The 25,686-nt window shown below is 43.5% G+C and overlaps 1 protein-coding gene across 6 annotated transcripts in view; it reads left to right on the top strand.

Moving 5' to 3' along the window:
* The window catches only part of KATNAL2 (katanin catalytic subunit A1 like 2), an 88,177-nt gene that overhangs the window by 50,470 nt on the left and 12,021 nt on the right, over nucleotides 1-25,686 (top strand). For 4 of the 6 annotated variants that reach the window (XR_014017331.1, XM_081252550.1, XM_081252551.1 and 1 more), the window contains 9 exons: nucleotides 3,197-3,314; nucleotides 4,415-4,513; nucleotides 6,658-6,756; nucleotides 6,966-7,043; nucleotides 9,904-10,002; nucleotides 12,106-12,169; nucleotides 12,368-12,486; nucleotides 17,847-17,938; nucleotides 20,051-20,161. Coding sequence is in view for 5 of the 6 variants with exons in the window: in XM_081252550.1 (XP_081108676.1) it covers nucleotides 3,197-3,314; nucleotides 4,415-4,513; nucleotides 6,658-6,756; nucleotides 6,966-7,043; nucleotides 9,904-10,002; nucleotides 12,106-12,169; nucleotides 12,368-12,486; nucleotides 17,847-17,938; nucleotides 20,051-20,161 (879 nt within the window). In the remaining variant the exon portion in view is untranslated. Of the gene's footprint in view, nucleotides 1-3,196; nucleotides 3,315-4,414; nucleotides 4,514-6,657; nucleotides 6,757-6,965; nucleotides 7,044-9,903; nucleotides 10,003-12,105; nucleotides 12,170-12,367; nucleotides 12,487-17,846; nucleotides 17,939-20,050; nucleotides 20,162-24,335; nucleotides 25,356-25,686 lie in introns of those variants that run through there. The other 2 variants (XM_081252554.1, XM_081252553.1) reach the window with 2 other exon arrangements.

The following is a 25,686-nucleotide window of genomic DNA, read 5'->3' on the forward strand; positions in this document are numbered from 1 at the left end:
CAAATCCAAGTCTCATCTGGCACTTGGGGTATCTGATTAGAGCCCCTCTGTCTCTTGACCATACTGGGTTGACACAGGCCCCCAGTCTTGCCTCAGTGTCCGTCCCATTCCTCTCTTCACTCCAGACCACACCCCTGTCGTCGGAGCCTGTTCAGAAATGCCCCGGACGGCACAGCTTTGGGGCATCAAGGCCTGTGAATTTTTGCTATTACAATAAAGCCCAGACCTCAGGGGAAGGTGGAAGTGGGCTTCCGGTAGGGGCCACACAATCACTCAGGCAGTGAACAAAATTTTTTAAAATCTTTAGAATGCAATTGAAAGGAGAAAACTTAGATTGTGATCATAATAAGCAACTCATTAGGCCATCAAGAAGTGTTGTGAATTCCACAAATCCCACTAGGCTGTCTGCTCTGTGACTCCAATCCCTTGTCTGCAGCCTAAGAAGGAAGGGACTGAGACACCTCACCTTTTATGAGCGAAGGTGTTTACATCGCTTGTAGAAGAGCCGTGGAGCCCGAGCCTGCTTCATGACGATACTCACGGTGATATTCAGCCTGAGGCTACCTTTGCTTTGTGCAATTCTTTAGGAACAGGTTTACTGTTTTGACCAAAGTGTTCTTCTTTTATTTAGAGTTTCCATAAAGCTAGTCAGACTCTGGTAATAAATGATAACTACTTGGGAACAGAAACAGTGAGCAGCATTTTAAGAGGCAGCTTTGGAGCGCATTTGGATTCTGATTGCTTTTCAGCCACGCATTCATGTCTGGAACTTCCTCAGCATTCCTTACCTGGCAGAACGTTCTGTGGGTGAATGTCCCTGGAGCCCTTCGCCTCCCTTTAGGGCTGGAGCATGGTGGCATCGGACAGCTGGGGGCTTCTTCAGCCCCCCTCTGGGTAGCTGTTTGTACATGGCAGCCATCGAGTTTGGATGGCAAATGGTTGGCGTCAGGAAGGATAACTAGAAAAGTGGTGTTTGTGTATCATTTTCTGCTTAAAATAGTTACTGAAATGAGAGGTTGTGTCATGAGACTGGTTATTAACAAATGAACGTGCTTTTTCCTAATTCCTGCATCTCACACCAGAGAGCAAGCTCCGACTTTACAGATTTGCAGATGACCCAAAGGAGGAAGGCTTACCTTGTGTGACGAATGACAGAATTAGGATGCCAAAAGATCTTGACAAATTAGGAGACGGGGTCCAAAATAGCAAGATGAAGTGTAATGAAATAATGTTTAAGGTCGAATCAAAGATTCACAACAAATAGCTCCATTATTACACAATCTGAGACCTAGAAATCTGAGTGACAGAAGATGCAGTGTGAGTCAACAGTATGATGTGATTGCTAATGTGGTCTCGGGCCTCATCAAGAGAAACACAGCGTCCAAAAAGTAGGAAGTGACTCTATTCCAGTCAGATGACAGTGGACAAAGGGAAGATGACCAGGATGAGGATGACTCTGGGAGCCTTAGGAGTGCTTGGAGCAACTGGAGGTGTTTAGCTTGAAGAACAGAAGACTTGGGGTGGGGGTGGGCGCCTAGAGCAACCCGGTGGCAGTCTTCACTTTCTAAAGAGGGATTGGGCCTTCTTTGCAGAATTTCATAGGGCACACCAAGGACTGGTGACTAAAGTTAAAGCAGGGTGAATTTGGTTTCATATTCGGAAGAATTTTACAGTCCTTAGAGCTGATTGGAAATGAATTGCATTGCTTGTACATTAGTGCACTTGTCTTTGGTCAAGTCAAAGCAAATCTGTGAATCAGTTACCTCCAGTGGGAAATCAAAGTGGGAAAAAGACTCTCAGTTCCTCACCAGCCTCACAAGGATGTTTAGGCACATTTTATATATATATCATGTATGTGTGTGTGTGTGTGTGTGTGTGTGTGTGTGTGTGTGTGTATGTCTCCTTACTTCATTTAAATCAATGCTATTCACAGGGTTTGTACTTGTACAATGCTTGGCACTCATTTCATAGATACTTGATTTTTGTGCCAGCAAAATGCCTAAGGGACAGACATTCTTGTTCCTAGGTTACAGATGAAAGACAAATGCCCTGAGAAACTGCCAGTTGTCCACGTCTTAGGACACTCACCCCAGTGGGCCCAACACTGGGATCACCACGAGCGGACACTGGTGGTGGTATTGGCGTGGGTGGTCTTGCTGGCCAAATACCTATGCGTTTATATTAGACACCAGCAACTTTTTCTTTCCTACAAAAAAAATGGGGTTGAAATAGCAGCTCTGTGAGACCACTTAGGACATGGGGAGAAATACTTCTAGCGAACGTCCTGTAAATGCTCCTCACGTGAGGGACGAGAACCAAACGACTTCCCACGGGGGAGCTCCTGTTCTGCCCCGCGAGCACACCCTGCCTCTCTCTGGATATCATCGCCTACCTGAAAGTATTCCATGTCTACTATGTGGATGTAGTGACAGGTTTATTTTACCTTTGAATTGATGTATGACATAAACACAGTCAAATGCATGCATACTCTTTGAACCACCACAAGTCCCACCCCCGGGCGGGCCCCCTTCCAGGCAAGGTTCCCCGTCTCCACCAGAGTTAGCTACCACTGGGACTTCCAGCCCCATCAGTTCATTTTGCCTCAAGTGAACAATGTTTGGTGAAAATTTGTTCTGCTAATATGAATGATCTGTGACAGCAGAGATGAGGGAACTTTGCCTCCCGTCCACAAGCCACTTTTGATGCTGGCAATGCGCGGCTTGAAAGGCAGTAGGCAGGGTGCACCCAGCACGATGGATTGAAACGATGGACAGATGCCCAATACTTCCTAACGTTTCTTAGTTTGAGCAGGAGGACTCCTTCCTGCCCCGCACCCTTCCCCTGGTCTGAGTGCTATTCTTTAAGGAAGGTGGGAAGAAACATCGGAGGAATGCTTGTAGAGCAGTGTGTTCTTAGGGATAGAAAGCTATCTGTAGAAGCCAGGTGATGTGAAGGGGAAATGAAAAGAGGGTGTCGGGGACCTCCAGGAGGAAGTGGAGCCTCTAGCCCAGTCTTGGAGGAGTCCGGATAGACTGAAGAGGGACAGGGCCGGGCTGGGCAGAGTGGGAGGACGGTGCAGACAGACTTGCATCTGCAGATCTTTCCAGAACTCTCTTTAAATGCACTATGCAAGGTGTTTAGCTGCCTCAAATTCAGTTAAGAGGACTTCCACCATGGTCTTTGTTCCCTTCTCTAGAGTGATGAGCGACGGTTGTCAAAATCTTCCCAAGATCAGCCAGCAGAGGCCACGGTCCAAAAGCACAGTGGGGAAGCCAGAGGGCACCAAGCCCCTCCACAGGGAGCATCCTAAACAGGTCGGGCCGGCTTTACTTGACGTTGGTAAAATTGCAGGTGGCTGAGAAACAGCCCCAAGAAAAAAGTCACATTTATTTGTTTATTGAGCACAATTTGATTTTGTTAAATTGTAGATTTTCTTCCAGCACACTGGGTTAAAAGGACAGGCAGAACCCCAGGCTTCCTAACGTTTCTTCACTTGGAAGGAGGACTCCTTCCTCCCCACAAGCTTTCCGCTGGTCTGAGTGCTGGGTGACAGGTCTTGAGGGGTGAGTCCTAGGCCCAGTCAGAGCAGGAGGGCCTGGTCCTCACGAAGCACAATCCTCCCGCTTGAGGAAACTGTAGGTGCCAGCTCTACCTGTCCTGAAGCATGTCCCTGGGATCCGAAGTGTAGGCCAATGTAGTCTCGGGTGTGGCTGGGCCTCACAGTCGCCTGCTGGGTTTCTCCAAGGCGCACATGGTGGGTCACCACCCCAGACCTCCACACTGGACTTTCTGGGGAAAGAGATGCGTAGCAAGAGGAGAGAGCCCAGCAGGCGTGTGAAATCCATGCCAAGAACCTTCTGGTTTAGGACAAAACATACCAGTTTCAAAGGAAAGAGAACCAATGGAAATGGTGAAGAGGAATGGAAGAATGCATGATAGAAAGGCATCAACACAAAACTCAGTTGGTCAAAAGGAATCTCTCACCTGCAAGGAGGTTGTGTGGTCCTGGCCATTGCAAACTGGCTCAGGGGGAGGGGAGGTGAAGGGGGGCAGGATGAATCCCACAGGAGGCTGGCTAACTGTCGACTATGTTGCATCTCCAAACTCAGCCGCCCCTGCCCACAAATACCTCTGGTCCGAGGAGAAAAGACAGGCCAGTGAGTGGGCATGGGTGGAGGCCCAACCATTTCCTCCACTGCTTGTGCTGCTCAGAGCCCGTGGCTTCCTGGGACAGCCCCTCCCGCCTGTCACAGGTAGAGTTTATTCATCTTGTTGGGTCTGCACAGAAGTGGTTGAATCACACCTGGGAGTCCCCGTTTGCAGGATGGTGTGGGACGACGGGACGGGCAGCTGCAGCCAGCATCTCGAAGTTGCTTTCCGCAGCTGGCTTCTCACTGTCTTCCTCTTTCTCCAGGAGCTTGTCAATCACACTCATAAGGAGAGTGCTGACTTTGGCTTAAGTATATCTGGAATCAACAAAGGCAGTGGAGAAGAAAACATCCGCCCACCAAAAGTAAGTGGGACTCATGAACTGAACACTAAACGGGGGAATTCCCTTTTCTTTTTGAAAATGAACATTTTTAAGTGTTATATTTCTCAAAGAGGAAAGGTAATACCAAAGGTTGGCTGTGGGGTGAATTGGGAAGGGACTGGCTGAGGATGAGACCCTGAGGTGCTGGTCTGGATCTCCCTCCTGGGTGGATGGACTTGAATGAACGGCCCCATCTCCAAGGGGCTCAGTTTCCCATTTGTAAATTGCTGGGTTTGGAAGAGACGGCTTCTAAGGTTCCTTTCAGCTTAAAAATTCTGTGATGACAGCAACAAAATTCTCTGCATTACCTAAGGAGTTGTGGCCTCGCACTCATTCTTTTCTGCCCTGTCAGTAGGAGTTGACTAGCCATGTTCCTTTCTCCTTGGAGATATGGCTCTAGGCTTGAATGTAATTTCATGTGAACCAGGAAACCTCAGTTGATATAAGGCTGATCTTGTCCTCAATAGATATTTACCCCTTTCCTAATGAACCTCATGTCCTGACTCGTAAATAATAGTCTCTCAAACAGAAAAGACCCATATTGGGTAATTGTAGGCCAAAGGTAGGTAAAAATGGGTCACTTGGAAATAAAAAGCAGCATCGACACCAACGTGTGTCTCTTGATGATAACTTTTCAGGGTTGAATGTCATTGAGTCATCTTTCTTTTTTTTCATCGTACGGGACTGCTGACTTACCTCTGGCCAGCTCTTCTCAGGCAAACTAAACTCTGGGTGTGTGTGTTTGGAGGGGAACTGGGAGCATCTCCCTGAAATCAAGGGGAGCCGCTTCATGGGCCAGAACTGGCTCCTTTTAGGGCCTCGATTATATGGGCAATTCCTGGAGGTGACACATTCGAATCACTGCTGCCCATGGAGAAATACTTTCCTGCTCACCGTCACTACCTATGTCATGTTTTTGGTCACTTGTGTGCCCAGCAATGCTGCTCTCATGAATATCTCATGTTAATATGAATGGATGTTTCTGACCAGGTCAAGGAAGGGGCTATTTAACCCAGCACTTAACCTTTGAAAGAATCTGGCTATAAATTCTCTTTGCAGCAGAAATGTCCTCAGGGTAAACTGTGGACGGTTTTCTCCCTAGCATTTCATAAGCTGAATGAGGGCATATGGTCAGGGGCCTATCTCCAAAATGGGTCTTTCATCGCCATCTCAGAGCCCCTAGCTTCATGATTCCCAGGCCCCCGTGCAAATTTTGTAGATGTGCTGTTTCCAAAGGCACTAGCTTTGGAGTCAGCCTGCCTGGGTTCAAACCCCAGGTCAGACCTTCCTGGCTGTGAATCTTGGGCAAGTTGTTTAATCTCTCCAAGCCTCATTTCTCTCATCTGTGAAATGGAAATAATCATAGTGCCCACTTCCAAGGTCATAATGAATGGAGTGCCTTAGTCTTACACCCAGCACATAATAAACACTCAGTAAATGTTGGCTACTGTTATTGTCTTTTATTTTTTACAGGCATCCTTGCTTTTTCATTCTGCCTCTAGGGGAGACAGAAGGAGTATGGGTAGGGGAGAGGGATATCTGGGTTTGAATCCTGGTCTTAAGTCACTTGTTAGCTGTGTGGCCCTGGGCAGATCATTTAACTTCTCTGGCCTTACCTCCACATCTGTGAAACTAAGATACCACTCCTGACTAGCAGAAGTGTTAGAAGGATTGGAAATAATCCTCACAAGTACCTTGCACACCTGTTTTGTGCCAGGCAGTCTCCTGAGTGGTAAATGTACAGTGTAGTCCATAAATAGGAGCTATCAATATTCTTGTGCCAATGAGGTCTTCCTGCATGTGGAATGTTTAAAAAGGACAAGACAATACAGGGAAGTAGACATGTAGGAAGCAGATGGTGTGTCAGGGACTGACAAATGCTTGGGAATTTTATCCAAACCAACTCCATTCCGAAGAATTTCTTTATAACTTGTTTCTTTTTCCTAGAGTGCCCCAACTTGATGAAATCATCTTGTTCATTATTAGTGCAGTTTCTTTTTGAGGCTTTAAGTTTGCACTACATACCAAGGCACATAAATGTGTCTTAATTTAATGAAACTGAGCTATTAAGGTTAGTCTCCCCTCATGTTTTAATAGCCGTTTCAATAACTGTTACTTCCTTTCAGGGCCAAATCATTGACTTCCGAGGGCTCCTCACAGATGCCATAAAAGGAGCAACCAGCAAACTTGGCTTGAACAGCTTCGACTGTAACCCAGACCCTTCAGTAAGTGGCTAAGATGGGACATTCATCTTGCAAACTGCCAAAATCCAGATGAACTTTGGGAATATAATTTTGGGTCCAGGGAAACCTTGAGATCAAGTCAAAGTTCATAGCAACCTGCCACCATTTGTGTCCTGGAGATCCGTGCCCTGCTTTTCTTCCCAAGTGATGAAGTAATATTGTAACGTTAGGCTTTCTATTCCCATCGTCAGGAACGATTGTTGAAACCTCTGAGTGCATTTATTGGCATGAACAGTGAGATGCGAGAATTGGCAGCCGTGGTGAGCCGGGTAAGATCTGATATTCAATTCACAAATTTACGGAGGCGGATTGGGGCTCCTGGAGCACTGTGGGCTGCTTCTTTTATTAATAACAATAAATATAATCATTTATTTATAAAGTGCCCCCACTTGCAAAGGCACTCATATTGTTTAGAGGCACAATAATGCATGATGAATAAATTATAGAATCGTAAAATTACAATATAAAAAGCCCACCATCTCACTATAGAGGCCAAGAAAACCCAAAGAGAAAAAGACTTAGAGTGGAAGGGACAGGTGAAAGGGTTTAGAGCCGAGCCAAGACTTAAGGAAAGAAAGCCTCTCAGAGAAGGAAAGAGCACATCTGCGTCTTGTTTAAACAGTCGAAGCCTAGAAATAGAGATGTTGGGAGTCTGATTTCCTAATTGGAAATTTTCATGAAGAAACGGATTAGTAGGAAAGATCTTACCATCCAAACTACTGATTTTTCAAGATTGGCCCCCAGGACCTAAAGACAGTGAAGTCTAATGGTTAACGACACAGGCTGTCGAATAGGTTGACCTGGATTTGATTCCTAGATCCTCCTCTTTCTAGCTGTGTGACTTTGGGCAAGTTCCTTGGGAATAGAATAGATTCCTGAGTTATAGGAGGTTTTTCTAATTTCCAGTGATCTCGTGTTTAATGAAAGACTGAAAGCTAGACAGGCTCAGAGAGATGTTTAAAATGATGCAAGAACTTTACAGCTGCTCTGAGGTCATTAAGGTCCCCCAGGTCTCCTTTCAGCCCAGCATTTGTCCTCTGCACGCCTCTGATGTGTCAGGCATGTGCTGGTGGCTGGAAACACAAAGGTGAACGACTCAACACAGTCCTTGCCCATAAGGGTTTCTCGTCCCACGGGCAAGGTGCACTTTGAGAGCATAACGGATGGGTATTGTTGCGCCAAGAAGTGGGGAAAGTGTTAGGGAAGAAGATACGCAGGAAATAGCCACGTGAAAAATGAGTAGAAGAGGGTGGGGGGAGGCATTCTGGGCAAAGGTACAGACCTGTGAAATTGTAGCGCTTGTGCAGTGCTTCTCAGGAGCCAACTGGGACGCAAGGAATGGTGGGAGTTGGGCTGGAGAGAGAGGCCAGGGTTCCTGCGTGTAAGGGTGCTGCGAACAGGACCCAGGGCAGGAGTCGGTCTGTAGGAGACTGGGAATTTTCTCAAGTCGTCCATCAGGAGAATGGGGCAATCAAATGTACTTTTAGACAGTTTGTTCTAATGACGGTGTGGAAGGCTCTCAAAGACATGGAGATAGGAAGACCAGCTCTGAAGTTATTGCCAGTGAGAGGTTGAGGGATGGAGCCAGGCTGTGGTAATTAGGATGCGTAAGAGAGCAGAGAAAAATATTTTTATACCCCCACATCAATAGTCTTGTTAGTGTTTTTGCAAAAGGATACCAGGACTAGTGATAATAAAGTTGTAGAGTAGAAGTGGCCTGAAAGGATTCCATTTGGAACCCTTCCCACAGTACAGTGGGAGGCAGTCATGCAGACCCTGCTTGAATCCTGACAGGGATGGGAGCTCACCACCTCCTGAGGCAGTCCTGCTGAGTCTTGAGAACTTTTGATTGATATAAGGAGGGACTTCCTACTGGGAACTTAAACAGTACCACGTGGAATTCAATGTCAACTCTAGAAGAAGGCAAGAAATACTGCTATTATCTATGGATGCCTTGAACTCCAAGGTAGTTGAATCCCCACTGTGTGCCAAGCTTTTCCTAAGAAAGTGTGGTAATAAGAATGAGTGGGTGGTCCTTTAAAGACAGGGTGGTTCTCCCAAGATTTTGGAAGACTGAGACCTTCGTCAGCTCACCCAGGAATGGATCATACATATTATACACCATGAAAATCACCTGTTTATTAGTTTCTCTAATAAAATTTGTCACTTCTGGTGAAGGGAACTGGGAGGATGGGGGACAGAAGTGGAGGTATAACATCTCACCAGCATTTAAAAAATATGTATATTTTTGAGCCATGTGCATGTATTACTTATTTAAAAATTAAATAAATATAAAAGTAGTTTGCAGATTGTTCTGTAGTCATTCAGAATGACTTTGGAAAAGAGGTGGGTTTTTTGTTTTGTTTTGTTTTGTTTTGTTTTTGGCTGTAACACTCTAGACATTCAGCTTGCCCAAAACAGCTCCTACTGAGAAAGGCCCCTGAGTGACTGTTCTGAGCATCTAGTGAAATTGAAGTTTGGAAACTGTAAATTAGTATCAGTAAAAGCTACCTTAATTGATTACCCTCAGTGGTTGCTACAGGGCTCTGCTATGCGAGGGGAAGACTTTCGCTTGGTTGTTGGCTTCCTTGGGTTTTGTAGAAGCAATTGCTCCTGATGGAAGTAGGGAGCGATCACTAGGGAAAAAGAGAAATTGGTTTCAGAGGAGCATTATCTCTTTTAGGCAGCAAATTAAGAAAGTGTTTTCGAGATCAAGGAGCAAGAGAGAGGCCAGGCAACGGCTAGGAACTATGTTTCAGAGTAAAAGCTAATGTAATTTGTAGGCATATTCTGTAGCTTCTTTGATTACGGTTGTAAATCAGCATGGTTTGCTATTGACCGAAGACAGGTATAGTCCCTCATTAGAAGATTTTTTTTTTTACCCTAAAAGTACCATATTATATCAGCAATGTCTTCTTCAGGGAATATCACTGAATATTTTCATGACATCCCTTTGGTGAACTAGCCTCAAATTACAATGTGTATATATACACATGTATCTAACATGAAAAGTGTTTATCACAAGCACTTTATGTCCTGTTGTAAGTCAGGTAGTCTGCTGCTCCAATGTTTATTACAGCTGTAGAGGAGAACATTAGTTTTAACAAAATGATCAAATGTGCATTGCAGGACATTTATCTCCATAATCCAAACATAAAGTGGAATGACATTATTGGACTCGATGCAGCCAAGCAGTTAGTCAAAGAAGCTGTTGTGTATCCTATAAGGGTAAGGATGGGAAGGAAGCCTCTTGGGAGATATTTCTGTTCATTATCCATTGGACAAGCTATATGTCATATACCCATCAGGAAGAGAACGACAGGGTGATTTTCTGTCCACAAATTAACTTTTTGCCTGTGTCACAATATTTTGTCAACACTGGAGCACCAAGGCTCAGTCCATTCTAGGCAATTTGAAATCATGTTACATATCGGTTGAAGGCAGGTGTCTGCTCTAAGAGGTAATTTAAGATCTAAGACTCTATAATATATATGATTTGTCAGTTACTATAGGTTCAAATCAGCCTGCCTCCCTAAAAATATACTTCTTATAGTAGAAATACCTGCCATAAGAGAGAGCATCTGACTTTGTTTGCATAGATCTTCCCCCTGCCCCCAACACCCCCATCATCGGGGGCTTTGCTTTCAGCTGGTTGTAAAAACTAGACAGCCCCTTCCAGGGCACTGGCCAGTAGAGCCATAGGCTTGTGCTCAGCTTATTCCTGACAAATTTTTGTGCAGAGTGGCTCACTAAATAGGAAGAAAAATAGAAAAACAAGACTCTTCACGTTTGGTTTACAACAGTGGTGATGAGAAGGTCAGTGTACCACATGGCTTTTGCTGTGTAACAAATCACCCCAACACTTAGTGCCTTAGAATGACAATCATTTATTGGTTTGCAATTCTGTGGGTGGGCTCTTTGGGCTGGGCTTAGCTGGGCCAGCTTGGCTCTTTTCCACATGATGTTGGTTGGGCTCACTCACGTGTCTGGGACATCAGCCAGGGTGGCTGGAAAAGATGGAAAAGCTGTGAAAGCTGGGATCACCAGGGCAGCTGAGGCCTCTCTCTGCCCCTCGTCCTCTGGCAGGAGACCCCAAGTCTTGTTCACATGGTGCAGAGAGTTCCCAGACAGAAGCAAGAAAGGGCAGGGCCCAATCTGTGAGCCCTTCCCGTGTCTCTTCTTATATTCCGTATATTTGCTCGTCTCTATTTTCAAGTCTCTTCTATTTGCTAATGTCCCACTGGCCAAATTCACCAGGCTAAATCCAGATTCAAGTGATAGACAAATACCCTCTGCCTCTTGGTGGAAGGAGCTGCAAATAATTTGTGGCCATTTTTTGTAACCTCCTGCAGTTAGGATTACAGATTTACTTTATTGAATAACCTATTTATTCTTACCACTGGGCCCTTGCAGCCCCTGATTTTTGGATGCTTCTTTTCGAATGGGACAAAATCAGTAAATTTGGACTGTCTTCCCTTTCTTCCTTCCTGTGTTCAGACATGGGGGTAAGAAATATACTGGTGTTCAGAATTAGTAGAAATGTATTTATTCCCTATTTCCTCTGAGTGGCTCTATTGTACAAGACTTCTTGCATGAAAGAATAGAACTTCCCAATCAGACCCTCTGGTTGTGTTATCTCCATGGTATTGGAAGTTCCACATGATGTCAACATTTTGACATTAGCATCAGCAAGAAACTAATAGCTAGTTATAATTTTACTATTATTTTTCCTTCTCCTTGGTTCTCTACCAACTCCAGATGGCTTGAGTTTGAGCTAATGGGAGAGACTCACTGAAAGTCCACGCATGTCCTGTTTGGAGTCAGTGTCTCATAATGTATTCTGCACTGAATGTTCGCAACTTCCAAATCAGGCTTCACCATAGCTTTGAGCTTTATTCACATACACTTTTGTATGTTGGTTCTAGTGTGTATCTTAAAGAGCATACCTGCTTCACAACATTCAAAAGATTGCCAGATGCTCTGCATATATATCGAACTCGGGGAAATGATGTTATGCATGTGAGAAATGACTGTTGAAACAGAGAGGAAAGTACCTACATATGCCTTTCTTCTCCTTAAAATAACTGCTCTTTTAAAAAGTGACAAAAATTAAGCCATGCATCCTATCAAGTGTGAAAGTAAAATTGGGATAAGTAAGATATATATATACAGAGAGAGAGAGAGAGGGAAGGAGAAAGCCAGCCTTAAAAAAAGGAGGGCCTGACACAGAGTTGCGTGTGTTTCACCCTAGCTCCCCTAGCTTGCCTGAGCTCAGGGCGCGCAGGCGGACGTACAGGTACTAAACCTCATCCTTGTTCCTTGTTCCCATAGTACCCACAGCTGTTTACAGGAATCCTTTCCCCCTGGAAAGGACTGCTGCTCTACGGACCTCCAGGTAAAGGGCTTTCTGTTTTGGCCTTGGTATGAAGCGTGTGTGCAGAGGACGAGTTGCCCCATCTGTCCTTACTTCAGGGCTGGGGCAGTGCTTGCTGAGTAACCACCTCCTGTTTTGCTTGTGTGACTGCCTTCTGTCTGCAGGCAGAGGAATGGAGTTCGAGGGCCGCTCATATATTTTACCCACATGTGATTCTAGGTACAGGAAAGACTTTGCTGGCCAAAGCTGTGGCTACGGAATGCAAAACAACCTTCTTTAATATTTCTGCATCTACCATCGTAAGCAAATGGAGAGGGGATTCAGAAAAACTTGTTCGGGTAGGGATTCTTGATTTTGGATTTTTAGAATAAGTTCTGGCAAAATACCGTGGTACAAAATGAGGTTATATCTTATTTGTTTTAAGTGATTTGTATGTTCAAATTTATCCTGGATCTTAATTACCAAAAACCTGGGAGGTAGATTGACTGCTATATGTGGCTATCAGTCATGCCCCTATCAGCAAACATGATCTCCCTTCCTTTGGGAATTTGACCAACAGCCCTTTTGCGATTCATGCGACTTGGGAATAGAAGCTGGAAAAAAATTGTCTCTGAAGTGGCCTATTTTTTCTTAATTCAAGAAGCATTTATTATTAAGCATGTGCAGTATATTTAGTTAACATTTATTGAGAGGCTACTACGGTATGCTAGTCCCTATACTAGATACTCTAAGGAAGAGTCAGGAAACTTCTTTCAGGTGCTCTGAGCAACTTTCCTTCGCAGAGCCCATAGCCTGTAGGGATTTTTTTCTTCCCTTAAGAGATTGTTTCCATCTTTACAATATCTCATTCATAGTATATGGTATACTTTATATTATAAAATTTTACTATATCTTCCAGTCACCTTATGAGAACACTTGTTTTTTGATTTATGCCTCAATGTAAGGTGGGTCCTGCTCAGAAATCCTGTTAAACTATTGCACTCTGTAGGGTGACTGATAAGTAATCAGTACAAAGTGGATATAAATATGATATATTTTCTGAAAAGAAATTACCCTAAAATATTATGCTTAAATTACATTACTTTGGATAGACTTATTTTCAAAATATTGTGGCTTATTTGGAAGTGATAATAAAACATTTTTAAAGGATTGATTTACCTAAAATAACCTATTACTTATTACTTTGTGATTGTTCTCAAGTTACTTCAAATGTGTAAGTTTCTATAAATTCTTATCACCCCTACCAGATTGTAATTCATGGAAATCTATGTTGACATCTTCTATTTCATTGTTCTTCATCATGAGTCTAACTCAATGCCAGACAGGGTTTAAATTCAGCTGCTCCTAAATTTACGGGTTCCATGTGATTCTAGTTAGCTAGATTTCAGTTAGCTTAAATCCAATAAACTAGAATTCTTATCAGCCTGAAGACTTTTTTCTTTAACATTCCATTTCTGCTTGATGAGGAACAACAAAACTTACAAGGTGCCCCCAGAATCAGTTTAGATTCATCTCCTGTTATGAAAAGTGGTGTTTTGAACTATGAGCACAAAACACTGCAAGGTGCTCAGAGAAAGATTCCCTGGACAAGACTCGCCCAGGCAAAGAAGAAATTCAGATGTTTAATGAATATTCTTAACAAAGATTTAAACTAAATGGACTTTCTTGTTTAATGTTGAATAGCCAGAAAAGTCATTTAATTAGAATGCTCCGTTCTGTGTGAGCATTTTATTTAACTCAAGTTTTCCTCTGCTTCAGTACTGTTTTGTTAGACTTCTAAGAGTTAGGAAATGATTCTGCCCCCAATTTTTTCCCCTTCCTTTACCATACATTTAAAAAGTAGCCTTTCAGGGACTTCCCTGGTGGCGCAGTGGTTAAGAATCCACCTGCCAATGCAGGGGACACAGGTTCAATCCCTGGCCCGGAAAGATCCCACATGCCGCAGAGCCACTAAGCCTGTACACCACAACTATTGAGCCTGTGCTCTGGAGCCCACGAGCCACGACCAACTGAGCCCGTGTTCCACAGCTACTGAAGCCACACACCTAGAGCCCGTGCTCTGCAACAAGATAAGCCACTGCAATGAGAAGCCCACGCATGGCAATGAAGAGGAGCCCCTGGAAGAGTAACCCCCACTCGCCGCAACTAGAGAAAGCCAGAAAGCCAGAAAGCCCAGGTGCAGCAATGAAGACCCAATGCAGCCAAAGAAAAAAAAGTAGTCCTTCTGAAAAAAATAGTAAAAAAGACCCCTGAGCCCTCTCCCCGGAGGAAACTACTACAGTTGCTTTCTAGAACATTTATTTATATCTACATTAACGTCAACAACTGTATCTCGATCTCCCTCCTTTTAAGATACAAGTAGGAACATAGCACACATACTCTTCTGTACCTTGTGGGTTTTTTCACACTTAACAATGTAACTTGGATATTGTTCCACACTATTATAGATAGACAGAACATGTTTTTAATATGTCTGCATGACACTTCATTGCATGGTTGTACCAAAACGTGTTTAACCAATCTTTTCTTAATAGAAGTAGAGTTGCTGGGTCAGAAAGAAAGAAAACCACTGCTTGCCAAATTCCCTGCCGACAGGGTTGCACCAGCTTACATTCTCATCAGTGGTGTGTGTTTGCTTCCTCACACCTTGGCCAACACCATGTAGTACCCAAATTTAAAAATCTTTGCCAGTCTGATAGTGAAAGTAATATTTAAGTGCTCAAACAAGCATTCCTTTCATTCTGAATGAATTTGAGCATCTTTCTATAGGTTTAGAAGATATTCATATTTCTTATTTTCTATGAAATACATTTTTTGGATATTAAAAAATAATTCAAAAGGAAAACAGGACTTCCCTGGTGGCGCAGTGGTTAAGAATCCGCCTGCCAATGCAGGGGACACGGGTTCGAGCCCTGGTCCGGGAAGATCCCATATGCTGCGGAGCAGCTAAGCCCGTGCGCCACAACTACTGAGCCTGCGCTCTAGAGCTCATGAGCCACAACTACTGAGCCTGCATGCTGCAACTACTGAAGCCCGTGAGTCTAGAGCCTGTGCTCTGCAACAAGAGAAGCCACCGCAGGGAGAAGCCCTCACACCACAACGAAGAGTAGCCCCCGCTCGCCGCAACCAGAGAAAGCCTGCACGCAGCAACGAAGACCCAACACAGGCACAAATAAATAAATAAATAAATAAAGTAATTAATTAATTTAAAAAAAAGGAAAACAGATAACTCTGCTAATGCTAATCTGGAATGATCTTATCTTCTGTCCTTTCAGAAATTACTCTTATTTTCTGAGCTCCTGGAAAGAGCCTCACCTGGAAAACCTTGGTCACGCTGTCAAGATTCTTACAGTGAAGCTTTCAGATAAAGAAAGCCCTTCAAGGCCTTCCCCTAAATCAGAGACGCTTTCCTACCATTTGCTTCTCTTTCTATTCCAATTAAAGAGTTATTTATAGGGAACCCTTCGGTTACGTTTCTCCCTCCCCTCCTAATGTTCATGTCTCTTAGGAGTGGATGCTATTGAGTAGCTGAGTGGTCTCTTTAGCAAATGCACACACCTGTTGTTGCTTACATCTTTCAAAATCCCACCCTCCCCCAGTTGTGTGATTTAACTTCCTCCAAGAACTTTTGAAAATTTTAGACTAATGCTTCCCAAGCACTTACCCAGGATTCTATATATTCTCTGGCAGTGGAAGGGCAGTGGCGTGGTCCATGTGGAGACATAGGCTGCAGACGTGGTTCTCCTTCCAGCAGGATGTTTGGTCTTATCGAGGCTGTTGGTCTCTCTGCACTTTGGGGAGCTCCTTAAAAACGTGTAAAAGTGTTCTAATGTGCCATTTTTCATTGGGTAGATTGCTGCTGTTGTAATCATCCTTAAGACCAGGTATATTTGAGCTTTTCTTTTTGTGACAGGAAGACAAATTACCTGCTGCTAATGTGTGTCTAAAAAACATTTGTGATGAGTGTCCCGGCGTTGACACTGTTCTCTTAAGCTCACTGGGCTGAGCCAGTTGTCTTGGCTGAATGAAATAGGATTCTGTGAAAGGAAAACACTTGCACATGAACATGGAGGGACCACACACACACAAGCAGTGGTGAAGGTGAGGAGTTTCCCATTCAGTGACAGGGAGGCCTGTAAGGGACGACCTGCTACTACTATGAAAGCCACAATCTGGCCTCTTCTGAGCCCTTCCCCTCTTATTTATTCTGTGATGCTTTGCTAGTGCTAAGTGACACAGAAGATAAATCTCCTATGCCTATTAAAGAACATCTATTCTTTTCTAAATCTCTAATGCTTTCTCTGATCAACCAGGGAAGAAAGAATTGTATATGGTGCTCAAGAGATTAGTTTCAGGGTTTTTTAAAAAAAGGTCTAGTTTTTTATACTCTTTTCATCACTACCACATCTCCCTTTAGAGCTCTCCATTTTGTTTTTATGGCTGTTCTTTTGCTGGTTGCTTTCCTGTTCTTATTCAGTCTATAATATTTTATTCTGGAATGGAACATTTTATTCAATTGGGAATTGCCTTCAAGTACCTGAGTCTACCAAACAGCAGAGTTGGGGACCCCGTGGAGTAATTTGGGGAACAGAAAGGGCAAAATTCTTTGGCCTTGTTACCCATGACTGGAACTCTGTCCTTTCTCTGCAGTTCTTCTGAGAATAACGTTCTTATTGTCTCTAAGTGGTAAGGGAAAAAAATTATTAACTGATTTTACGTATTCCAAGGCTTTTGTGTCCATGTGGAACATGTTATTGGCAGGGGGTCTCAAGGGTTAACTAACAAATTAGCTAACAAAGTAACTAACAAAGCTCAGGAACCGAGTTTTATCTTTTTTTTTTTTTTTTTTTTTGTGGTACGCGGGCCTCTCACTGTTGTGGCCTCTCCCGTTGCAGAGCACAGGTTCCGGACGTGCAGGCTCAGCGGCCATGGCTCACGGGCCCAGCCGCTCCGTGGCATATGGGATCTTCCCAGACCGGGGCACGAACCCGTGTCCCCTGCATCGGCAGGCGGACTCTCAACCACTGCGCCACCAGGGAAGCCCCCTGAGTTTTATCTTAAGCTCTCCCATTTATGATTAGTAACTTAAAAAAAATAAATTTATTTATTTTTATTTATTTATTTTTGGCTATGTTGGGTCTTCGTTGCTGTGCGTGGGCTTTCTCTAGCTGTGGCGAGCGGGGGCTACTCTTCACTGCGGTGCGTGGGCTTCTCATTGCGGTAGCTTCGCTTGTGGCGGAGCACGGGCTCTAGGCGCATGGGCTTCAGTAGTTGTGGCACACGGGCTCAGTAGTTGTGGCTCGTGGGCTTTAGAGCGCAGGCTCAGTAGTTGTGGCGCACGGGCTTAGTTGCTCCACGGCATGTGGGATCTTCCCGGACCAGGGATCGAACCTGTGTCCCCCTGCATTGGCAGGAGGATTCTTAAGCACTGCGCCACCAGGGAGATCCTATGATTAATAACCTTGAGCTAACAACTTATTCTCTCTGGCTCTAATTTTACCAAGTGATAAATGGAAATAATTGGACCATGGGGTAGTGCTAGGGAGAAGTAACTGTAACGATTATAAAGTTATTGTGAAATAACAAAGTGAAGCATAAATGCTTAATATTCCAGCTATCCTAAGCTTTTAATCTCTGGGAGCATCTGAGAACTTTAAGTATATGAATTTGAACAAGTGGTTGCTTTTCTCCCACCCAGGTGTTATTTGAACTTGCCCGCTATCACGCCCCCTCTACCATCTTCCTGGACGAGCTGGAGTCAGTGATGAGTCAGAGAGGCACGGCTCCTGGGTAAAAGAAAGGGTTTTTTTGGTCATCACTTCTCCCCTCTCATAAGTGTGTTTGACGGTCGGAAGCCCATCGACATTTACCAGCAGTATTAGCCTATTAATAAGCCCACAGATTTTCTGCAGACACACAGAAAGGTCTTCAAATTAGATCCTGTTAACTGAATAGCTGATTTAAGTAGTTTTTATAACCAGAGGAAATGTCATCCTCCCTTCCCCCTTCCCCACAGAGTGGATTTCAGGCCTGAAGATCACCCAGCCCCTGATCCCGGGCTGCCATAACCATCCTGCTGGCTCAAAATAGCCGCCTGTGAACACCTCCCTTGGAACCAGAGGGGCTGCCTGGGGGGAACGGGGCTGCCAAGGGCTAAGCCCTGAGAGGCAGCCCTGGACAAGGCGTGTGAGGCCAGGGAAGCCGCCACTTCTCTGTGACACCAGACTGTGGCTCAGCTGGACCGATTTTAAATATGTCACATATGTTATCTCTAAAGATTAAGTGTCCACTAATGTCCCCAGCAGGCAGAACACATCTCAGACTGTAATGAGGTTGTGTGTGTGTGTGTTTTAAGAACATCTTTCTGTCTTCATCAGAGGTGTTTTTCTTTGAAACTTTGTACTAAACTTGGTATCCCTGGCTTGAAAAACCAGCTCTCAGGGAAAACTCAACACAGCTGCATTTATTGATGGCCTCTAATGGTCTGTCATCAAGGCAGAACTAATATTAATGAAAAGTAAACAATTATCTTGTTGGAAGTATAACTGGAATATAATTTATGAAATTTTACTTATTAAAAACCATTTTCCCAGCAGAGAAAAACAACCATCAAGATGCATCCAAGATGCATGAGATTCATGTCGTTGATTGAAATGCGACTGTTTCTGTGGCTTCATGGGTGCTAGTCAGCCCCAGGCTGGATGCTCTGCCTCTCCAAAGGGGGCCTGGCTGGGAGCCCACCGGGCCGCCCTAGTGGTCAGTTCCTCTGCAATGCCCTGTGCTCCTGGCCTGCCTTACTGCAGTGACACTCGCCCTTACATGCGCTCTGCCCATCTCCATCCCCAGGGCCCTCCACAGCTTTGATTGAGCTACTTTGGAAACTTCATCTACCAGCCTTGAGCATGTCAGTTTCCTTGTCTGGAAGTTAAACACTAAAACGAGAGTCTTCAAAGGATAAGGGAGTAAGGGCAGGTGCTCTGAAGACTTTGGGGGTCATATTATGTTAAAAGAATAGTAATTATGTGTAAATGCTAGACAAATATATAATGATGTTTATATTTATATTTCCTCTTAGATAGAAAGGGGCACAGTTCCTAAAAAACCCATAAGCCTAATTTGGGCTGCCACCATATACAGGCAGAGATGAGAAACTGAATGTCGTGTTGTGCTAGAAAGGCACTTTTTTGTCCTTTTAACTTGATCTACATGAGAGTCTGCTGGAGCTGGTCAGGACCTTGAGCCACTTTCGATTGTGCACGTCCTATGGTGTAGTGATCTCTTTCTTGGCGGGAGGGTCTCAGCAGTGAGGGTGGTGGGAAAATCGGAGGATGAATTTGCACAGAAAACTGCCTCTAATCTGCTGTGCAAGGAAAGCCTAGTTTCCGTGTCATTATCTTGTCTCTTATTAGAAGAGAATGAAGCATTGTGTTGTAGCTCATCTCTCCTTGGACAGTTTATGTCCATACATTATACTAAAAGAAATAGTGTGTGTAAAATACTTCATGCCTGCTGTATAAATGAAAAGGATTATTCTCAATGAAGCCATTTTTTAAAAGGGTAAATGATAGGGCAGGTCAACACAGCCAGGCTGCCTTTTTTAATCTACTAGTGCCACTGTCTCCCCTTCGGTTATTTTCTGGTTCATTGTCAACCTTTGGTTTTCTTTTCAATATCATCATTGTATTCATTTACTTCCTTTCTGTTACTGTTTGAAAGTAGTACCAATTGCTTCTTTTCTCCAACCCTGGGATGAGTAGCTCCTGAGAATGCGGCAGGGAAGGGGTTAGTTGTCAGAAGGGAACCCGGTCTGCCGTCACTGAGTCCTTGCTATGAGTGTCACTCTGGTCATGGAAGCAAAGACTCTGCCTCTTGGCAGCATCTCACCTCCTCGTCTTTCTCCAGGGGAGAGCACGAAGGAAGCCTGCGGATGAAGACTGAGTTGCTGGTGCAGATGGATGGGCTGGCCCGCTCCGAGGATCTCGTGTTTGTCTTAGCAGCCTCCAACCTGCCATGGTAAGAGATCTAGGGAGTACATTCTGAATGCATTTTCATGAGCCACTGAGTACAGATGAAGATATTATACTGAGCACTTGAGAAAAAGTCCTCTTGTTTGGTTCCAGCCCCGGAAGATTAAGCTGAAGGCTTTCCTGGTCAAGTCCTCAATCCTTGCTACTTGTACCGTGAAAGAATCTGCCTGAACAGAAGGAACATAGGTCAGGGCTACCACTGACAATATTTAAAATGGACATTCTGAGTTTAAAGCCAAATTATTAACTGCGTTTAAGCAGGGGTTTGGCAGAGAACTGTAAAATGCTAAAATCTGCAGGACTCAAAGAATATTCCAGAAATAATATGTTTGGATTTTAACATGTTAAAATGAAACTTTAGGGCTTCCCTGGTGGCTCAATGGTTGAGAGGCCACCTGCCGATGCAGGGAACACGGGTTCGTGCCCCGGTTCAGGAAGATCCCACATGCCACGGAGCGGCTAGGCCCGTGAGCCATGGCCGCTGAGCCTGCGCGTCCGGAGCCTGTGCCCCACAATGGGAGAGGCCACAGCAGTGAGAGGCCCGCGTACCGCAAAAAAAAAAAAAAAAAAAAAAATTGTGGCTGTGAAATCCTTTAGAGAAACAATCTCCCTTCCTTCACCTGTTTGAAACAGGGTTGATCATAACCTCTCTACTTATGACCCAGGGGGACTGTGAGAGTCAGCTGAGGAGGGTGGGTGAAAACTGGACAGCTTCGTGCACGGCTCCGGGAAGGGCTGTGCCCCCCAGGGAGGAATAGAGAGCCTTACCTCCCAGTGAAACCTGGGGCTTTGCTGAGGAGGTTATAGTGCTGCCGCAGTTTCCCTAAGGTGATCAGTTGTTGGGAAACCTGACATAAAATGGTTCAGAGAGGAAAAACAAAAAGCTAGTAAGCAATCAAAAATAGAGAAGCCTAGAAGGGTTTTTCTGAAAGAATTGCCTCTCATCATGTCAAATGGCACATACATATGTGCTTTTGAGCTTGGATTCCTTGACATCACAGATTGCATCCTTTCAGCATATCTGGGAACCGGTAAGTCCTACCCATTCTTGAACATCGCTGGGTTTAAAAAACAACTTTTTATGATGAAAAATTCTAGACAGACACTAAAGAGAAAAGAGCACAATGAACCCACCATTTCCTAGTTTCCATAATTAGCATCTTGCCCAATTGATTTAATCTATTTAATCTATTGATTTAATCTATTGCTTTTAGTCTAGAGTAATTTAATCTATTGCTGCCTCCTCTCTTGTTTTGCCGCAATATTTTAAACTGTATCCTAGATTCTCATGTTATTTCTCACATATATATACTTCAGCATACATCTTTAAAAAAAATAAGGACATTTTCTTACATTACCACAGTGTCATTATCAACCCCAACAAAATTAACAGTAATTGCTTAGTATCCTCTAATACCCAGTTTATATTCAGATTTCCCATATTGTTCCAAAAATGTCTTTTTACAATTGGTTTACTGAACTGGTAACCAATCAAGATTTGCATTTTGTAATTGGTTGTTCTCTTAAGTATCTTTTAATCTAGAACAGACTCCCTCTTTTTTTTCCCCCACTTGCTATTGACTTGATTGCTAGGGAGGTTGTCCTGCAGAGTCTAAACTTCCTGGATGTGGCTCATTGTATGCTCATGGTAATACTTAGCTAGTTCTTCTTACCCTTATAATTACTCTAGACTAAAAGTTAGATTGATTAGATTCGATTCAGGATCAATATAATTTTTGGGCGACATACTTCATACATGATGCTGAGTACATCACATTCCATCCCATGCAGAAGTATGCAGTGCCCTGTTGTCCCACCTGTGGTGGTACCAAGATTGGTCAGTGGGTTCAGGTGTGTCAGCCAGGTTCCTCTGCTCTATAGTTCCCATCAATGGTTGTAGCATCCATTGATGAGCTTTGCCTGAAACACTTACTTCGCTAGAGGTGTGATTCTGTCATTCCTTCTGATTGATAGCTGGAATTATTCTCTACCATAGAACTTTCCCCCATCCAATAGTTATTTGGTTACCCTGAAATGTAGTTCATACTTGAAAATCAGAATTTTCTCTTTGATTTTTAGAGTCATGAGTTGTGCCCTAGCAACCTCCAGTGGTAACCAATGAGTCAGTCTCCCTCCCCCCCCCGCCTCTCTCTCTCTCTCTCTCTCTCTCTCTCTCTCTCACTCTCTCTCACTCTCTCACTATGATCTCATGACTTGTTTGGTATAACATCATTAGTTTTTTTTTTACAGCTTTATTGAGATCTCGCTCACATACCATACAATTCACCATTTAATGTGTACAATTCAATGGTTTTAGCGATATTTATATTTATATGATTATACAATCATCACTGCAATCAATTTTAGAACATTTTTCTTTACCCTGAAAAGAAACCCTGTACCCATTAGCAGTCATCCCCATCTCCTACCCCCAGCACTAAGCAACCACTAATCTATTTTCTGTTTCTATAGATTTGCCTATTTTTATACCTATGAGTGGAATTATTATGGTAACTCTGTGTTTAATTGAGGAGCGACCAATCTGTTTTCCAAAGTGGCTGCACCATTTTACATTCTTACTAGCCATGGATGAAGGTTCCAATTTTGTCACATCCTCATCAGCACTTGATATTCTCTGTCGTTTTGATTATAGTCATCCTAGTGGATGAGCAGTGGTATCTCCTCTCTTTGATATGCATTTCCATGATGACTAGTGATATTGAGCATCTTTTCGTGTACTTATTGGCCAATTGCATATCTTCTTTGGTGAAATGTCTTTTCAAATCCTTTGTCCGTTTTTAAATTATTGATTTATAAGATTTGTTTCGTCCTCTGTCAGATTTGTAGATATTTTCTTCTGTTCTGTGGCCACTAGTCTGTCTTCCCTCCCTCCCTCCCTCCCTCTCTTAAATTTTTGTTCCTCTTTCTCTCTTCATGCCTTTGCTAAACTTCCCACGTCTGTCCCATTTCCCAAGCTCCGAGCCTTTCAGAAGACCCTGTAACTGGTTTTTCTAGAGCAGCGCTGTCTAATAGAAATATAATGTGAGGCACACATACTTAAAAATTTTCTAGTAGCCACATTAAAAATTATCAAAAGAAACAGATACTATGCAATTTTGATAACATATTTTATTTAAGCAAGTATATCTAAAATACTATCATTTCCATATATAATCAATATAAACATTATTGTGATCATTTACATTCTTTTTTTCATACTAAATCTTTGAAATCCAGTGTACACTTTATACTTAGGGCATGCTTCAGTTTGGACTAGCCTTGCTTCAAGTGCCCAGTAGCCACATGTGGTTGGTAGCTACTGTACTGGACAGGGCAGATCCAGAGACTGATTGTCAGCCCCCATGCTGCTGTGGCAGAGATTGATAACTGCCTCCCAATATTTACTTGCATCCTTCTACTCTCATAATAGAACCCCAACTTTTGGATTCTATTTCTTAGCCTCCCCTTCTGTTAGGTGTGGCAGGGCCAAGCTTCTTTGTCATTTGCACAAGGTGACCCAGGCTCAATTTGAATATTCTGCTGCAGACCTGGAATCAGCCATTGATTCACAGAGCCCTGGTTCCCTTTGATGGGAAATACTATTTAGAGATCACAGTCTCACAGTTACGGGTGTTCCTTGCTACTGGATTATCATTGCTTCTTGGCCTTTTGATTGGGCAGAGCTAGGAAATACATACCTAGTTTTATTTATTTATTTATTTAGTTAGTTAGTTTGCGGTACGCGGGCCTCTCACTGCTGTGGCCTCTCCTGTTGCAGAGCACAGGCTCCGGACGCACAGGCTCAGCGGCCATGGCTCATAGGCCCAGGCGCTCCACGGCATGTGGGATCTTCCCGGACCGGGGCACGAACCCGTGTCCCCTGCATCGGCAGGCGGACTCTCAACCACTGCGCCACCAGGGAAGCCCATACCTAGTTTTAAGAAGAGGCAAATGATGAGTTCATACTAATATTTACCACTCAAATTTAAGATTACAAGGTTTTTTAATTATTTGATTTTATATTTGTGTCTTTTCTGTGTGAAAATTTTAGTTCTTAACATTAATATAATTGCTATTCACTTTAACCTAATATGTAGATATATTTTATATTTGTGTCTATAACAGAATTTTCAGTAATAATAGCAAACCTATCGTAACAGTAACATTTTGATGAAGAAGATGGTACAGACCTGGCATAACTAAGATGGAAGAGCTAATTCTGGATTTCTCATCTTCAGCACTCTTGACATTTGGGGCCAGAGACTTCTTTGCTGCGGGGCCTCCTGTGCGCTGTGCCATGCTGAGCAGCATCCTTGGTCTCTCCCCGCGAGATGCTGGTAGCATCACCCCCAGCTGTGCCGCCAAAATAGGTCTCCAGACATTGCCAGATGTTCCCCAGGGAGGGGGGCAAAATCACCCCCGGCTGAGGCTCACTGGACTAACGGAAGGAGTGACAGACATTTAGAGACAGACTGTCACACCCTCCACGAATACACTGTCAAGTTGTTTGAAGAACTCCGTAAAATAACTGAACTTGGTTTACGTACACAAAAGGCGGCATGTTACAGAAATTGTTCTGTATTTTTATGTTTTCCATGACAGAATGTTCTGGAGATCTTTCCAAATAGGTACAGAAAGTTCTCCCTCCTTCCCTTTGTAGCTGCGTCTATTCCATCTACCCCAGTCACCTACTGATGGGCATTTGGGCCGTTGCTACTCTTTTGCTCTTATAAACAATGTTGCAGTGAGTAATGGTGTGCATATATCACTTTGCGTGTTTGCCAGGGTATCTTTGGGGAAGGTTCCTGGAAGTAGAATTGCTGGGTCAAAGGGTTAATGTGCATGAAATTATAGTAGAGATTGCCATATTTCCCTCCATAGAGGTTGTACATTTTGTATTCCCACCAGTGTCCTGCTTTCATTACTTAACATTATAGTAAGAACATTTCCAATGTCATTAAATAATCCTTGAAAATTGGATTTTGTAATGGCTGCCCAAAATTCCCACGTGTGAATATACCACAATTTAGTTAATCATTCCTTTCCTGTTGAACATAAATGATGCTCCCAACTTTCTCTATTATAAATAACACTGAAATGAACTTCCTTGAATAAAAATCTTTGACCAAAATCTAGTTATTTCTTGAGTACAGATTTCTGGAAGTAGGATTGCTGTATGAAAGGGCATAGTTTTTTTTTTTTTTTTAAGTATTTTGCTACATATTGTCCAAGTCCTTAAATTAGGAAATAGTATATTTTTATCAAGAGTCTTGGGACAGACCTTTATTTTGGCTTCAGGGTCTTAGATGAGGGAATAAACTTATCTGGTTCAAGCAATCTAATAGGCTTGTTGGGGAAATAACTAAATTACATACCAAACTATGTAAAAACCCAGTCGTGAAATCCCCAAAGAAATTCTTTATGGTTGGTTAGTGGTATTTCTTACCTACAGCATCTTCCAGGGCACTAGGCTACCATCTACTGCTTGATAACTTATCACTTTCCCTAGAC

Source organism: Mesoplodon bidens (genome assembly GCF_964165515.1).
Source record: "Mesoplodon bidens genome assembly, chromosome: 13".
Classification (NCBI taxonomy): Eukaryota; Metazoa; Chordata; class Mammalia; order Artiodactyla; family Ziphiidae; genus Mesoplodon; species Mesoplodon bidens.